The 16,237-nt window shown below is 49.8% G+C and overlaps 1 protein-coding gene across 2 annotated transcripts in view; it reads right to left on the bottom strand.

Moving 5' to 3' along the window:
- Positions 1-16,237, bottom strand: part of LOC120938076 (epoxide hydrolase 1-like) — a 61,462-nt gene that overhangs the window by 27,852 nt on the left and 17,373 nt on the right. For both annotated transcript variants that reach the window (XM_040351762.1, XM_040351760.1), the window contains exons 2-3: positions 10,031-10,136; positions 5,804-6,008 (exon numbers count right to left, since the gene is read on the bottom strand). In XM_040351762.1, the coding sequence (XP_040207696.1) occupies positions 5,804-6,008; positions 10,031-10,059 (234 nt within the window). In that variant the 5' untranslated portion in view covers positions 10,060-10,136. The remainder of the gene's footprint in view (positions 1-5,803; positions 6,009-10,030; positions 10,137-16,237) is intronic.

Raw genomic sequence — 16,237 nt, 5'->3', positions numbered from 1 at the left:
ATTCACAAAGAGTTAGGCCGGCTTATCAGTAGATAAGCCGACCTAACTCCGAATCTACGCCGCCGTATGTTTAATCGTATGCTCAAACAGAGATACGCTTAAACAAAGCTAAGATAGGGCGGCTTGCGCCGTTCTATCTTAGCTTGCAATTTTTCGGATGGCCGCTAGGTGGCGCTTCCATTGCGGCCGCCGTAGATTAAGTAAATGAGCTTTACGCCGATTCCCGAACGTACGCCAGCCCGCCGCAGTCGAATTACGTCGTTTCCGTAAGGCCTTAGGCGGCCTAAAGTTATTCCACCTATGAGGTGGAATAACAATGTTAAAGGATGGCCGCTGTTCCCGCCGCGAGGTTCGAATTTTTTACGTCGTTTGCCTAAGTCGTCCGCGAATCGGGAGTTACGCCGTTTACGTCCACGTCGAAATCAATAGGCCCATACGGCGTACTTAGTCGCAGTGCGCACTGGGAAATGTAGGGGCCCGGCGCATGCGCAGTATCAAAAAACGTCAAAAAACGTGAGGTCAAGCCTCATTTCCATACAACACGCCTCCCTTCAACCAATTTGAATTAGGCGCCCTTACGCCCGCTCGTTTTAGGCTACGCCGCCATAGATTAGCAGGTAAGTTGATTTAGAATCATTACTAGCCTAGCTAATTTACGGTGACGTAGCCAAAAAAGGCTAAGCTACGCCGCCGCAAGTTTAATCCTATCTACCTGAATCTACCTATTTTTCTTTCGCCAAGAGCAATGATGGGGCACTATTCCTTCCAGGGCCGTTTGAAGAAATTTGGGGGCCCCAAGCAAAATTGGGGGACCCCCCAAGCACCCCTCCCCCTCCCGCACGCAAAGCCTACGTTAGCGCTTCACAAATTTTTTACACCCATGTTCTTACTCCCCCCCAGTCCCTATGTTTCTCTATTCTCACCTCCCCTTCTTCCCTGTAGGCTGCCCCTGTAGCGTGGCCAAGCTCCTCTTCCTCCTGTCAGTCCGGTGTTCTATCATCATGGGTCCCCAGTCCCCTATCAGATAGTGCCCGGGCCGGGTACAGGAGATTCAGTTTCCTGTGTTCCCGGCTGGACTGAAAGGAAGTGAGCACTCAGTGTGCACTTCCTGTTAGATCGGCCGGAAACAGGAAACCGAATCTCCTGTACCACGTGTGGTACCTGGCCGGAATGACAGGACTCCAGGAGGCAGGAGGAGGAGCTCAGCCAAGCTACAGCCTGGGAAGGGGAAGTTGGGGGCCCCAGGTCAGCTCGGGGGCCCCAAGCAATTGTTTGTTTTGCCTGTCCTGATTCCTTCCACTAACACCAATGATGGGGCACTATTCTTCCCACTGACACCAATGATGCGGCACAATTCCTTCCACTGATACCAACAATGGGGTGGTATACCTCCCAATGACACTAAAGATGAAGCTATATTCCTCCTTCCACTTACCACCATATCTGGGGCATTGTTCACTCCCACTGACACTGGGAAATGTTGTACTTCCACTGGCCACAGTCCATCCCCCACCATATATCTGAAGGACAGTAAACTGGCCCTTTGTTTGGAAAGATTGGACACTCTTGTTCTAACCAATATATTAGGAATAACACTGGCGTCTGTATCATACAATTTGTCACACAAATCTTATCGGAAATTCCAACCGTCAAGAACGCGGTGACGTAGAAGACGTACGACGAGCCGAGATCAATGAAGTTCAATAGGCAGTTTGGCTCTTCTGTAGTGTTGAGCGGAATACGCCATATTCGATTTCGCGATATATCACAAATATATAGCCGAATATTCTTGAAATATTCGCTAAAATCGAATATTCGTGATATTTAAAAAAAAAAAAATTGCGAAATTTCGCTAATGCGAATTTATTGCGAACATTTTGCGAATTTTTATTTTATTTTATTTTTTCTGATTGGCTCTGATGCAAAAGAAGGGCGGAGAAAGTATTCTCGAATATTCGGAAATCGAATATTCGGAATATTTTATCAAAAAAAAAAAATGTTGTGAAATATTTTGACAACTGTGGTAGGAGAACTCTGATTGGCTCTGATGCAAAAGAAGGGTGGAGAAAGTATTTGCGAATATTCGGAAATCGAATATTCGCGAATACTTTCTCCACCCTTTTTTTGCATCAGAGCCAATCAGAGTTGTCAAAATCTCGCAATCAATTTCGCATTCGCATTAGCGAAATTTCGATAAAATATCACCAATATTCGATTTCCGAATATTCGCGAATACTTTCTCCGCCCTTCTTTTGCATCAGAGCCAATCAGAGTTCTCCTACCACAGTTGTCAAAATATTTCACAACATTTTTTTTTTTGATAAAATATTCCGAATATTCGAGAATACTTTCTCCGCCCTTCTTTTGCATCAGAGCCAATCAGAAAAAAAAATAAATAAATTCGCAAAATGTTCGCAATAAATTCGCATTAGCGAAATTTCGCAATTTTTTTTTTTAAATTCGGAATAGCGAATATTGGCCGCGAAATTCGAGATATTCGCGAATACTCGAATATGCCATATTCGAGCCGAATATTCGCAATACGAATATTCGTGAGCAACACTACTCTTCTGCTTGATTCTGAGCATGCATGTTTTTTTTTGTGCGTCGGAATTGCATACAGAAGATCGTAATTTCCGACAAGAACTTTTCTTGTCGGAAAATTTGAGAACCACCTCTCAAATTTTTGTTGTTTGAAATTCCGACAGAAAAAGTCCGATAGGGCCTACACACGGTCGGAATTTCTGACCAAAAGCTCACATCGGACTTTTCTTGTCGAAATTTCAGTGTGCGCGGCTTTGGCCGTCCAGTTCCATTAGTGCAAATAACCCAGAAAGTCCAGCCCATTCTACCATCCTCGCTCCATGGTAAGTTCCCCAAACATGGGTTCGCATCCAACCTGATGCCCAAGACCAAAGTAAATATTTGGTCAGTGGCGGCCCGTCCATAGGGACGCACGGGCGCCGCCCCCCTCCCGTAGTCACAAAAAAAAAAAAAAAAAAAGGCCCTTTAAGAACTTTTATGTCATTTTTACATTTTAACTGCAGTTCTGGCGGCCGTCTATAGAGGGCGCTGCAGCGCCACCCCCTCTCGCAAATAACATACATTCGTGCATATATGCACGGATGTATGTTATTGTTGGTTGCCAGTTGCCTGGTCTATTCATATAACCGGACATAGGTCGCCGGTTACCTGAATAGCGGCAGCTGGTTGGCTGAGGGGAACTGCCTATCAAAGCCAGCGGCTCTGATAGGCTATTCCAGTACCGCCCTCCGGCTCTCGGATGTCGATCCTCGGAGCGCAGCCAACCTGCGTTCCTTGGGTAAGACTGACGGCCGTTTCAGCCAATCAGGTTCCCGGATTCTGGTTATCAGGAACCTGATTGGCTGAAGCGTCACCAAGCGGGACAAGACATCGAGGGAGGACATGGAAGCTTCAGGTAAGTTCATTTTACAGGGAAAGGGGCGACAATGGGCACAGAGAGCGGCAAAGGACAGAGAGCGGCAAAGGGCACAGTGGCATCAATAAAAGGGCACAGACAGCACAGTGACAACAATGGGCACAGAGGCGACAAAGGGCACAGCACAGTGACAACAATGGGCACAGAGGCGACAAAGGGCACAGCACAGTGACAACAATGGGCACAGTGGCAACAATTAAAGGGCACAGCACAGTGATATGCACAGTGGCAACAATGGGCACAGTGGTGACAATTGGCACAGTGGCTGCGTTTGATGGAATGGCACAGTGGTAACAATTGATGGCACAGCGGCTGCGTTTGGCATGGCACAGTGGTGACAATTGATGGCACAGTGGCTGCGTTTGATGGCATGGCACAGTGGTAACAATTGATGGCACAGCGGCTGCGTTTGGCATGGCACAGTGGTGACAATTGATGGCACAGTGACTGCGTTTGATGGGATGGCACAGTGGTGACAATTGATGGCACAGTGACTGCGTTTGATGGCATGGCACAGTGGTGACAATTGATGGCACAGTGACTGCGTTTAATGGGATGGCACAGTGGTTACAATTGATGGCACAGTGACTGCGTTTAATGGCATGGCACAGTGGTGACAATTGATGGCACAGTGACTGCGTTTAATGGCATGGCACAGTGGTGACAATTGATGGCATGGCACAGTGGTGACAATTGATGGCACAGCGGCTGCGTTTGATAGGCACAGTGAGGTTGCAATTTTTTTTTTCATTTGCGCCTCCCTCAAAAATTTTGAGCACCAGCCGCCACTGATACACCAACCAAGGGGTATGATTCAACACAGGAAGGAGCACCAAAAAAGGGCCAAGGGAATTGCTGGGCAACCTGAACCCACCAAGAGGTGGAGCAATAAATTTGCTTCAAAGAAGGACAAGTCCACCCAGCAGCCTAAACGTAACCCAGCTAGATGGCAGTGTGTAGGCAGTGCCCATCCCCCAGAAGGAGAAAGGTGCCCAGTGACGGGGTGTGGACAGATTATACCCATAACCGCTCAGTCCGCATCAATACACACCCGGGACACTGATGGAGAAAGAGATTTCCTGTGCCCCACATCCGATACCAATCTGTAACTAGGCCGAGCTGAGGTGTTACCTAGCGCCCCCCAATAATTGAGAATGAATAATAATTGGACATTTTAATCTTGAGAGACACTTTAATAACGGGAAACTACTGCAGAAAATACATTCATTGTGGGAGGGGCAGAGACACAAACTACTGCAGAAAATACATTCATTGTGGGAGGGGCAGAGACACAAACTGCTGCAGGAAATACATTCATTGTGGGAGGGGCAGAGACATAAAACTACTGCAGGAAATCTCACCATTGTGGGAGGGGCAGAGACACAAACTACTGCAGGAAATCTCACCATTGTGGGAGGGGCAGAGACACAAACTACTGCAGGAAATCTCACCATTGTGGGAGGGGCAGAGACACAAACTACTGCAGGAAATCTCACCATTGTGGGAGGGGCAGAGACACAAACTACTGCAGGGAAATCTCATATTGTGGGAGGGGCAGAGACACAAACTACTGCAGGAAATCTCACCATTGTGGGAGGGGCAGAGACACAAACTACTGCAGGAAATCTCACCATTGTGGGAGGGGCAGAGACACAAACTACTGCAGGAAATCTCACCATTGTGGGAGGGGCAGAGACACAAACTACTGCAGGGAAATCTCATATTGTGGGAGGGGCAGAGACACAAACTACTGCAGGAAATCTCACCATTGTGGGAGGGGCAGAGACACAAACTACTGCAGGAAATCTCACCATTGTGGGAGGGGCAGAGACACAAACTACTGCAGGAAATCTCACCATTGTGGGAGGGGCAGAGACACAAACTACTGCAGGGAAATCTCTCCATTGTGGGAGGGGCAGAGACACAAACTACTGCAGGGAAATCTCATATTGTGGGAGGGGCAGAGACACAAACTACTGCAGGAAATCTCACCATTGTGGGAGGGGCAGAGACACAAACTACTGCAGGAAATCTCACCATTGTGGGAGGGGCAGAGACACAAACTACTGCAGGGAAATCTCTCCATTGTGGGAGGGGCAGAGACACAAACTACTGCAGGGAAATCTCATATTGTGGGAGGGGCAGAGACACAAACTACTGCAGGAAATCTCACCATTGTGGGAGGGGCAGAGACACAAACTACTGCAGGATATCTCACCATTGTGGGAGGGGCAGAGACACAAACTACTGATCACATCAGATCCTGTCTAGTTCTTGGATCACAATACTTCCGTCTTATAAAGCCCATTAAAGCCATTTTCTGTTAGGTGTTCCATTTATTACCTTTATATCATCTTCGGATACCTCCACCTGGAATGGACTGATTCTGGTGTCCTCCCTCTCGGTGGATTTCTCTCCATGTCCCCACCATCCATCCCCCATGTCTATAGTCTTCCTTTGGCGTCCACATATTAGCCAGCAAAGTGCGGCACCGCCGATCCCAGCTGGAACCACAGCGCTGTACGGCCAGTGCTCATTGAAGGCCGACCTGTAAAGGAACACAGTGACATCTTTTACATAAAACTGTATAAACATCAATCCAGTTGGCATCATCTACTATAAAAGGAGAAGCGGGCAGTTTAGAGGGTCATAGAGAATAGATTTTATGTAAAAGGTTTTATGGGTTTTAAGGAAAAGTACCAGCAGTTCCCCATTCCATGAATACATGAAGGATAAGATGAAGATGGAGGTGCCAAAGATATAATGTGAGTCCAGTAAATCTTTACTGCACACGGGATGAATCTCTGTGGGCGCGATCCCGCATTGCTTTCCCCCAGCTCCTGTCAGCTCTTCATTGGATGATTGATAGCAGCGCAGCCAATGGCTCCCACTGCTGTCAATCAAATGAATGACGCAACACACCGGGAAGCGGGGCCGAGTCATACACTTTGTGACTATGGCCGCTGAGTGTATCACACGGGTGCTGTGCCCACAAGTGGAGGTGAGTATGATGTTTGTTTTTTGTTTTTTTTAAACCGAACCTTTAGTATCCTTTTAACCACTTAAGCCCCAGACCAATATGCTGGCTAAAGACCCAAGGTGTTTTTACAGTTCGGGACTGCGTCGCTTTAACAGACAATTGCGCGGTCGTGCGACGTGGCTCCCAAACAAAATTGGCGTCCTTTTTTCCCCACAAATAGAGCTTTCTTTTGGTGGTATTTGATCACCTCTGCGGTTTTTATTTTTTGCGCTATAAACAAAAATAGAGCGACAATTTTGAAAAAAATGCAATATTTTTTACTTTTTGCTATAATAAATATCCCCCAAAAACATATATAAAACTTTTATTTTTCCTCAGTTCAGGCCGATACGTATTCTTCTACCTATTTTTGGTAAAAAAAATCGCAATAAGCGTTTATCGATTGGTTTGCGCAAAATTTATAGCGTTTACAAAATAGGGGATATTTTTAGTGCATTTTTATGATTTTTTTTTTTTTTACTACTAATGGCGGCGATCAGCGATGTTTTTCGTGACTGCGACATTATGGCGGACACTTCGGACAATTTTGACACGTTTTTGGGACCATTGTCATTTTCACAGCAAAAAATGCATTTAAAGCGGGGGTTCACCCTATCGACGGGAAAATTTTTTATTTTTTTTATTTTACCTTAAAATCAGGCATTGTAGCGCGAGCTACAGTATGCCTGTCACGAATTTTTTACCGCCGTACTCACCTTGTAGTCGTCCATCGAAGATTCCGGGGAATGGGCGTGCCTATGGAGACGGAGGATGATTGACGGCCGGCTCTGGCGCGTCACGCTTCTCCGGAAATAGCCGAAATAGGCTCGGTCTTCACGACGCGTGCGCATAGCCTGTGCGCAGGTGCCGTGAAGAGCCGAGACCTACTCCGGCTGTCTTCGGGGAGAGTGACGTGCCAGGGCCGGCCGTCAATCATCCTCCCTCTCCATAGGCACGCCCATTCCCCGCGGGAGCCGGAATCTACGATGGACGACTACAAGGTGAGTACGGGGTTAAAAAAATCGGGACAGGCATACTGTAGCTCGCGCTACAATGCCTGTCTCGATGGTAAAATGTGTCGGGGGGGGGTGAACTACCGCTTTAAATTGCATTCTTTATTGTGAAAATGACAGTTGCAGTTTGGGAGTTAACCACTAGGGGGCGCTGAACGTTTTAGGCTTCACCTAGTGTGTGTTTACAACAGTAGGGGGGTGTGGCTGTAGGTCTGACGTCATTGATTGTGTCTCCCCTATTAAGGGGATGACACGATCGATGCGCCGCCACAGTGAAGCCGTGTTTACATACGGCTCTCCCCGTTCTTCAGCTCCGGGGGAACCTGCCCGCCCGCACGCAGCGGGGGGGTCCCGATCGGACCCCCCACCCGCATCTAGGCAGGGACGTATATATACGTCCTTCTGCCTGTCCGTGCCATTGTGCGGACGTATATTGTGCGGCGGGCGTTAAGGGGTTAAGTGCTGCATAAAAGGGGTTGTAAAGCTTTGTGTTTTTTTCACCTTAATGCATGACTAAGAACTAGATGAGACTAGCTCAGTTACACAGCTTGAACATGGAATGATTTATTGGACAAGTATACAGCCCTTTTATACACTTTTTAACACAAGGTGTTAGATAACGAGGTATCGCTGACTGGTGGCTACTCCCCCCACCCCCCAGCAACTAATTAGCTGACAATGATATAATTAGCATGTTGATTAAAAGGATACTAAAGGTTTGGTTTAAAAACAAAAAAAACAAACGTCATACTTACCTCCACTGTGCAGTTCGTTTTGCACAGAGTGGCCCCATACCTTGTCTTCTGGGGTCCCACAGCGGCTCTTGCGGCTCCTCCCCACAAGAGCTAACCCCCTCTGGGAAGCTCTCACCCTAGGGGGTTACCTTGCGGGCGCAGCACCCGTGTGATACACTCAGCGGCCATAGTCACAAAGTGTATGACTCGGCCCCGCTTCCCGATGCGTTGCGTCATTCATTTGATTGACAGCAGCGGGAGCCAATGGCTGCGCTGCTATCAATCGTCCAATGAAGAGCTGACAGGAGCTGGGGGAAAGCAATGCGGGATCGCGCCCACAGAGATTCGGGGCTCAGGTAAGTAAAACGGCAGACAGGATCGGAAATGGATGGCGGCAGGTGCAGTACCCAGCCCGGCCCAGGCACTATCTGATACTGGACTGGGGAACCATAATGATAGAACACTGGACTGACAGGAGGAAGAGGAGCTCAGCCACGCTACAGCGGCAGCCTACAGGGAAGAAGGGGAGGTGAGAATAGAAAAACATAGGGACTAGGGAGGGGGGGAGGAGTAAGAACATGGGTGTAAAAAATTAGTGTAGCGCTAACGTAGGCTTTGCATATGGGGGGGTGCTTGGGGGCCCCCCATTTTGCTTGGGGCCCCCAAATTCCTTTAAACAGCCATGAGGTCAATAGCAAATTGACGTCCGGGAAGTGGTTCTGTTATTCTGACTGGATGTCTATTGACGTCCAGCAGTATAACATGCCGGCGTGGGGACGCGCAGCGTGGCGAACGGTGATGCGGGGTGTCAGTCTGACACCCCGCATCTCCGATCTCGGTAAAGAGCCTCTGGCGGAGGCTCTTTACCACATGATCAGCCGTGTTTAATCATGGCTGATCACGATGTAAACAGGAAGGGCCGTTGATCGGCTCTTCCTCACTCACGTCTGACGCGAGTAGAGGACAGCCGATCGGCGGCTCTCCTGACAGGGGTGTTTTGCGCTGATTGTTTATCAGTGCAGCCCCCCCACGGATGCCCACACTGGACCACCAGGGAAGCCGCCAGGAGCACCAGGGAAGCCCCAAGCATGTGGTTGGCCAGGTACATCCCCCATGGCCATCCACATATGCAAATTTATGCCAAATATGTGCCAATCAGTGCCCACAAATGGGCACTGATTGGCACCATTGTAAAACCCCTTAAATCTGTGATGCCCAGCAATGCCACCCATCAGTGCCAGAGTGACTTTGCTCCAAATCAGGGACAGTCCCTCCAAATCAGGGACAGTCTCTCGAAATCAGGGACAGTTGGGAGCTATGGAAATGCCATAGGCCAGTGATGGCGAACCCAGGCACCCCAGATGTTTTGGAACTACATTTCCCATGATGCTCAACTACACTGCAGAGTGCATGAGCATCATGGGAAATGTAGTTCCAAAACATCTGGGGTGCCAAGGTTCGCCATCACTGCCATAGGCTGAGAGTCCTGAGATTTACACACCTCTGCCAAAAGGCACAGCCAGTTCGGAGAACTGATCTTTCCCACCCCCGCCCCCCCCAAGAGGGAATACTGGATACAACTAGAGGGAGTAGAAGGAATGACGGTTTGTCCTCCTCTTCTCCAGAAAGGAGTAGATCGGGAGAGGATGAACCTGACGGAGAATTATCCTCTTACAGAGCCCAGACCTGTACAATGTACATCTCCAGGAGACATTATTATGGATTTATATACAAGAAGAAACCCACAGATTACAATGTAACAAGTGGATCTGCCTGTAGATTGTTACATTGTCTTTCCCTTTACCTGCCGTTCTCAAGGACTTGTCTCCACATGTCGCCTTCCTGATCTGATGGGACTTTACCCCGGGGCTGTCTGGGTAATAGAGCGTCAGCCTCTCGTCTCTCCGCCTCTGTGTGTAAGATAAAGGAGAACAATAAACTGAAAATATCGACAACCCCGAGAGAGAGAGAGAGAGAGAGAGAGATCACATCACACAACTACAGATCATATACAACATAAAACAGAGACACTTGTCTTTGGTGACAAAGGGTTAAATGTCACACGCTGCATGTTGCTGCCTCCCTGTCCCCCCTTTTGGGAGAACATCCAGTCATGTGACAGCACTTGGCAACTGCAGGGGTTAACGCCTTCCTGGCCAATAGAATAAAAACATTAGGCTTATTTAAAGGGCCAGTCCAACTAAAAGCTGCTAGAGAGTAGGGATGAGCTCCGGCGTGTTCGCACAGTCCATGTGCAGAGCCCGCCAGAAAGTCGGCACGGCGCTGCGCTGATCACAGGCAGGGAGATATTTCCCGATCTCTCTGCAGCCGAGCATCTGGGACAATGTCTCCCTGCCTGTGATTAGCGCAGCGCCGTGCCGACTTCCTGGCGGGCTCTGCACGTGGAGTGTGCGAACACGCCAGAGCTCATCCCTTGTCATTTGTGAGATCTCTGCACTGTATTCCTGAGGTTGCACACCTGCCATTTCCAGCATCAGGGGTTCCCACCATCCCTGTGCCGAGTTCCCGGGTCTGTACATCTGCTGTGCCCATTATGAGGGGTTCCCACCATCACTGTGCTGAGTTCCCAGGTCTGTACACCTGTGCCCATTATGAGGGGTTCCCACCATCCCTGTGCTGAGTTCCCGGGTCTGTACACCTGCTGTGCCCATTATGAGGGGGTCCCATCATCCCTGTGCTGAGTTTCCAGGTCCGCACACCTGCTGTGCCCATATGAGGGGTTCCCACCATCACTGTGTTGAGTTCCCGGGTCTTTACATCTGCTGTGCCCATTATGAGGGGGTCCCACCATCACTGTGCTGAGTTCCCAGGTCTGTACACCTGTGCCCATTATGAGGGGTTCCCACCATTCCTGTGCTTAGTTCCCAGGTCTGCACACCTGCTGTGCCCATTATGAGGGGTTCCCACCATCCCTGTGCTGAGTACCCAGGTCTGTACACCTGCTGTGCCCATTATGAGGGGGTCCCACCATCACTGTGCTGAGTTCCCAGGTCTGCACATCTGCTGTACCCATTATGAGGGGTTCCCACCATCCCTGTGCTGAGTTCCCAGGTCTGTACACCTGTGCCCATTATGAGGGGTTCCCACCATTCCTGTGCTTAGTTTCCAGGTCTGCACATCTGCTGTACCCATTATGAGGGGTTCCCACCATCCCTGTGCTGAGTTCCCAGGTCTGTACACCTGTGCCCATTATGAGGGGTTCCCACCATCCCTGTGCTGAGTTCCCAGGTCTGCACACCTGCTGTGCCCATTATGAGGGGATCTCACCATCCCTGTTCTGAGTTCCTGTTGTGCTTGTGGGGTGTCAGGACAAACCAGACCTGTTCAGGATGTTTCCTGGCCGCCCTCTGGTGAGCCCTGCAGGCCCAGATGATGTTGAGCCCACTCAGCTCGCAGACCACAGCGCCTTGCCCGCTGGCCAGAATGCTCATACTTGGCCAGCAACAGTTTAACACATTAATGTCCAAAACAATGGGTACTGAAGAGCCGACTGGCCCATGAATCACCACCACTTCCACTACCCGATCCACCACTTTGGTCTTTAATCTAAATCTCCACCCAGGTGATCCCTTCCACCAGGATGGGCATGTTATTGGCTACTTTAAGGCAGCGGTCATCAACCTTGTCGTCGGGGCCCACTAACAGGCCAGGTTTTATGTATTACCTTGGGGAGATGCAGACTAGAATACTGCAAGCACTGAGCAGCAAATTATATCACCTGTCATGTATTTCAGTTATCTTGCAAATCTGGCCTGTTAGTGGGCCCCTGAGGACAGGGTTGATGACCACTGCTTAAGCAAGGAAGGGGCCAGCTGGTCTTGCATCCCAAACCAATACTCCATGACCATGACATAGGACCTCCAGTCTGTTGATAATTGTAGTCACTTCTGGGCTTGGGGCAGCCATGGACTGCGGTTGGCTGGGACTTTGTGTTGCTGGTCCGAGGGGTTTATCCCTCTGCCCTGGGTCATCCCCATCCACTTCAGTCCACAGAAGATTTAGCTGTCCAATGACCAGGCCATTTTTTGTGATACGGCACTGCGTCACTTTAACTGACAATTGCACCCAAACAAAATGTATGTCCTTTTTACCCCACAAATAGAGCTTTCTTTTGGTGGTATTTGATCACCGCTGTGGTTTTTATTTTTTCCCCTATAGGCGAAAAAAGAACGACAATTTTGAAAAAACAGCATAGGGGTTATTTACGAAAGGAAAATCCACTTTGCACTACAAGTGCACTTGGAAGTGAAGTCGCTGGAGATCCGAGGGGGACATGCAAGGAAAATAAAAAACAGCATTTTAGCTTGTACATGATTGGATGATAAAATCAGCAGAGCTTCCCTCATTATAGATCCACCCCTCAGATTTACAGCGACTGCACTTCCAAGTGCACTTTCAGTGCAATTTCAAGTTCACTTTGCACTTGTAGTGCAAAGTGGACTTGCCTTTCGTAAATAACCCCCAATGTGTGATGTAACCAATAAACAATCATCCTTTTTGTTCTGGAACCAATTCTGATTGGCTGGTCCGATTTACTGGACTTTATACCCCATCATAAGTCCTCCCTACGAAGACCTAAACCATACTTACCTGGTGTCATGGAAATATGGCTGTATGCTACGCGAAATCCATATCTCCGGTGCTAATAAACACCCTTTCAACACATTTCAGTCTAATGGTATAATAAATTGTAGCGGGCATTACCCTTTCCATGTGATACAAAGACTACGATTGATGATCATGAAGGATCTTAGCTCCCTCTGGTGGCCGAGTTGGGTTACAGCCACCTGTTGTGTTCTGGTACCGCAGTGAATGTTGGGGAATTAAGTTCAGTAGGAGAAGAGACTCCATTTGCCCCGGCCTGTAATAGACTGCATTACCCAGAGAGCAGCTGTGCAACCCCAGGATGCTTTGCTTTCCGCACCGCCTGCAGAGGGAGGTAATTAAAGGGAGAGGACATGTTTGGCGCGCTCTCTCAGGACCGCCTCTTTAACCCAGGAGGACTCTGCGGGAGTGTCTCCACAGGGAGTAGGCCGCAGTTTTTTTTTTTTTTTGTGACTGCGACATTACGGCGGACACATCGGACAATTTTGACACATTTTTGGGACCATTGTCATTTTCAGCGCAAAAAGTGCTATAAAAATGCATTGATTACTGTGAAAATGACAATTGCAGTTTAGGAGTTCACCACTAGGGGGCGCTGTAGGGGTTATGTGTGACCTCATATGTGTTTCTAACTGTAGGGGGGCAGGGCTGGACTTGTGACGTCATTGATCGTCTTTCCCTATATCAGGGAACAGACGATCACTGACATTGCCACTGTGAAGAACGGGGAAGCTGTGTTTACACTCACCTCTCCTCGTTCTTCAGCTCCGGGGGCCGATCGCGGGACACTGGCGGCGATTGGGTCCGCGGGTCCCGCGGCCACAGAGCTTCGGACCGGGTCGCGCGCGCCCGCAACCCACGGCTGGGCACTTAAAGGGGACGTACCTGTATGTGCCTGTGCCCAGCTGTGCCATTCTGCCGACGTATATGTGCAGGAGGCGGTCCTTAAGTGGTTAATGGCACTCCAGTCTTAGTCCATAGGGTCAGTGGCGTCACTAGGGTTGGTGTCACCCGGTGCGGAAAAAATTGGTGTCACCCCCCCAGACCAACTATAGTCCCCCTTCAGTACAGACCACCCTCCCTCATTATAGACCCCCCCCACTAAGTACAGACTCCCTTTCCTCAATATAACCCCCTCCCATTAAGTACATACCCCCTCCATCAGTATAGACCTCCCCTCGGTGCAGACCCCCCCCCCCCATCAGCATAGACACCCCCCAGAACAGACCCCTTCCTTAAGCATAGACCCCCCTCAGTGCATCCCCTCTCCATAAGCATTGATCCCCCTTAGTGCAGACCCCCCTCTCTATAAGCATAGTAGATCCCCCTCAGTGCAGCCCCCCTTCATAAACATAGATCCCCCTCAGGGCAGACCCCCTCTCCATAAGCCTATACCCCCCTCAATGCAGGCTCCCTCTCCATAAGCATAGTAGACCCCCCTCAGTGCAGCCCCCCTCCATAAACATAGATCCCCCTCAGGGCAGACCCCCCTCTCCATAAGCAGAGATCCCCCTCAGTGCAAACCCCCCTCTCCATAAGCATAGACCTCCCTCAATGCAGGCCCCCTCTCCATAAGCATAGTAGACCCCCCTCAGTGCAGCCCCCCTCCATAAACACTAGATCCCCCTCAGTGCAAACCCCCCTCTCCATAAGCATAGACCCCCCTCAATGCAGGCCCCCTCTCCATAAGCATAGTAGACCCCCCTCAGTGCAGCCCCCCTCCATAAACATAGATCCCCCTCATGGCAGACCCCCCTCTCCATAAGCAGAGATCCCCCTCAGTGCAAACCCCCCCCTCTCCATAAGCATAGACCCCCCTCAATGCAGGCCCCCTCTCCATAAGCATAGACCTCCCTCAATGCAGGCCCCCTCTCCATAAGCATAGACCCCCCTCAATGCAGGCACCCTCTCCATAAGCATAGACCCCCCTCAGTGCAGAACCCCCAGGCTATAATATATACAGGGGCGGACTGACAACTCATGGGGCCCCCGGGCAATAGAAGATTATGGGGCCCCTCTGGCTTACAGATGGCCACCACGCCAGGAGGCAGTGCAGAGGCGGGGCAGCTAAAATCTTGGGATATTCACATTAAAAGCATGTCAGTTTCGGACATATCAGGGACAGATCTAAAAAAAACACAGATTTTTACATACTGTCCCTGGTTTTACTGAGCCTGGCAACCCTGATGGGGCCCCTAGTGGCATGGGGCCCTCGGGCAGTGCCCGAGTGACTCAATGGTCAGTCCGCCCCTGAATATATATATATATATATATATATATATATATATACACACACACAATATATATATATATATATATATATATCTGTGTCCAGTCCCCCCCCCCCCCCATCATCAGACCAGCACGGGCTACCGACACCATGGCAATCCCCCCCTCCTCCTCTCACCTCGGGTTGGCGGTGGTCAACCCCTCAACACATGCTGACACCCTTCCAGCGCTTCCGCCCGTTACAGCACCAGCTTGGGGCCACGCAGACACACATCCCGGGCGGCAGCTGGAGAGGAGAGAACAATGTGCAGCCGCGCCGCCCGGGCAGAGATAGTGCAGGCACATGTAACAGGCAGCAGGCTCAGCACGCACTGCGCAGCAGGAAGGACACACGCGCGGCTGTGGTGCTAGAGATGTTTGGCCAGGACCCTCCTCACCCAGTCACCCTCAGAATAGTCGGGATGGTGTCACCCCCCTCTAGCGGGTGTCACCCGGTGCAGAGCGCACCCCGCTAGAGGGGCATGTCAGCTAAAAAAAAAAAAATCCTCAATGTCATCGGGATGGTGTCACCCCTCTAGCGGGTGTCACCCGGGTGCGGACCGCACCCCCCTAGCAACGCCTCTGCGTAGGGTTCAATATTGAGTTGGCCCCACCCTTTGCAGCTATAATAGCTTCAACTCTTCTGGGAAGGCCGTCCACAAGGTTTAGGAGTGTGTCTGTTTGACAATTCTTCCAGAAGGGCATTTGTGAGGTTAGGCACTGATGTTGGATGAGAAGGCCTGGCTCGCAGTCTCCGCTCTAACTCATCCCAAAGGTGTTCTATCGGGGAATGGTCAGGGGTGGGTAGTGGGGTCCCCCAGGGTTCTGTGCTGGGACCAATCCTTTTTAATTTGTTCATAAACGACCTGGAGGATGGGAGTAAACGGCTCAATCTCAGTATTTGCGGACGATACTAAGCTAAGCAGGGCAATAACTTCTCTGCGGGATGTGGAAACTTTGCAAGATGATCTGAACAAATGAACGGGGTGGGGCAACTACATGGCAAATGAGGTTCAATGTAGAAAAATGTAAAATAATGCATTTGGATGGCAAAAATATGAATGCAATCTATAGACTGGGGGAGAACCTCTGGGGGGATCTAGGATGGAAAAGGACC

Source organism: Rana temporaria, chromosome 4 (genome assembly GCF_905171775.1).
Source record: "Rana temporaria chromosome 4, aRanTem1.1, whole genome shotgun sequence".
NCBI classification, from domain to species: Eukaryota; Metazoa; Chordata; class Amphibia; order Anura; family Ranidae; genus Rana; species Rana temporaria.
Note: the sequence above shows the minus strand (reverse complement) of the source record. Positions and strands in the feature narration are given on the sequence as shown.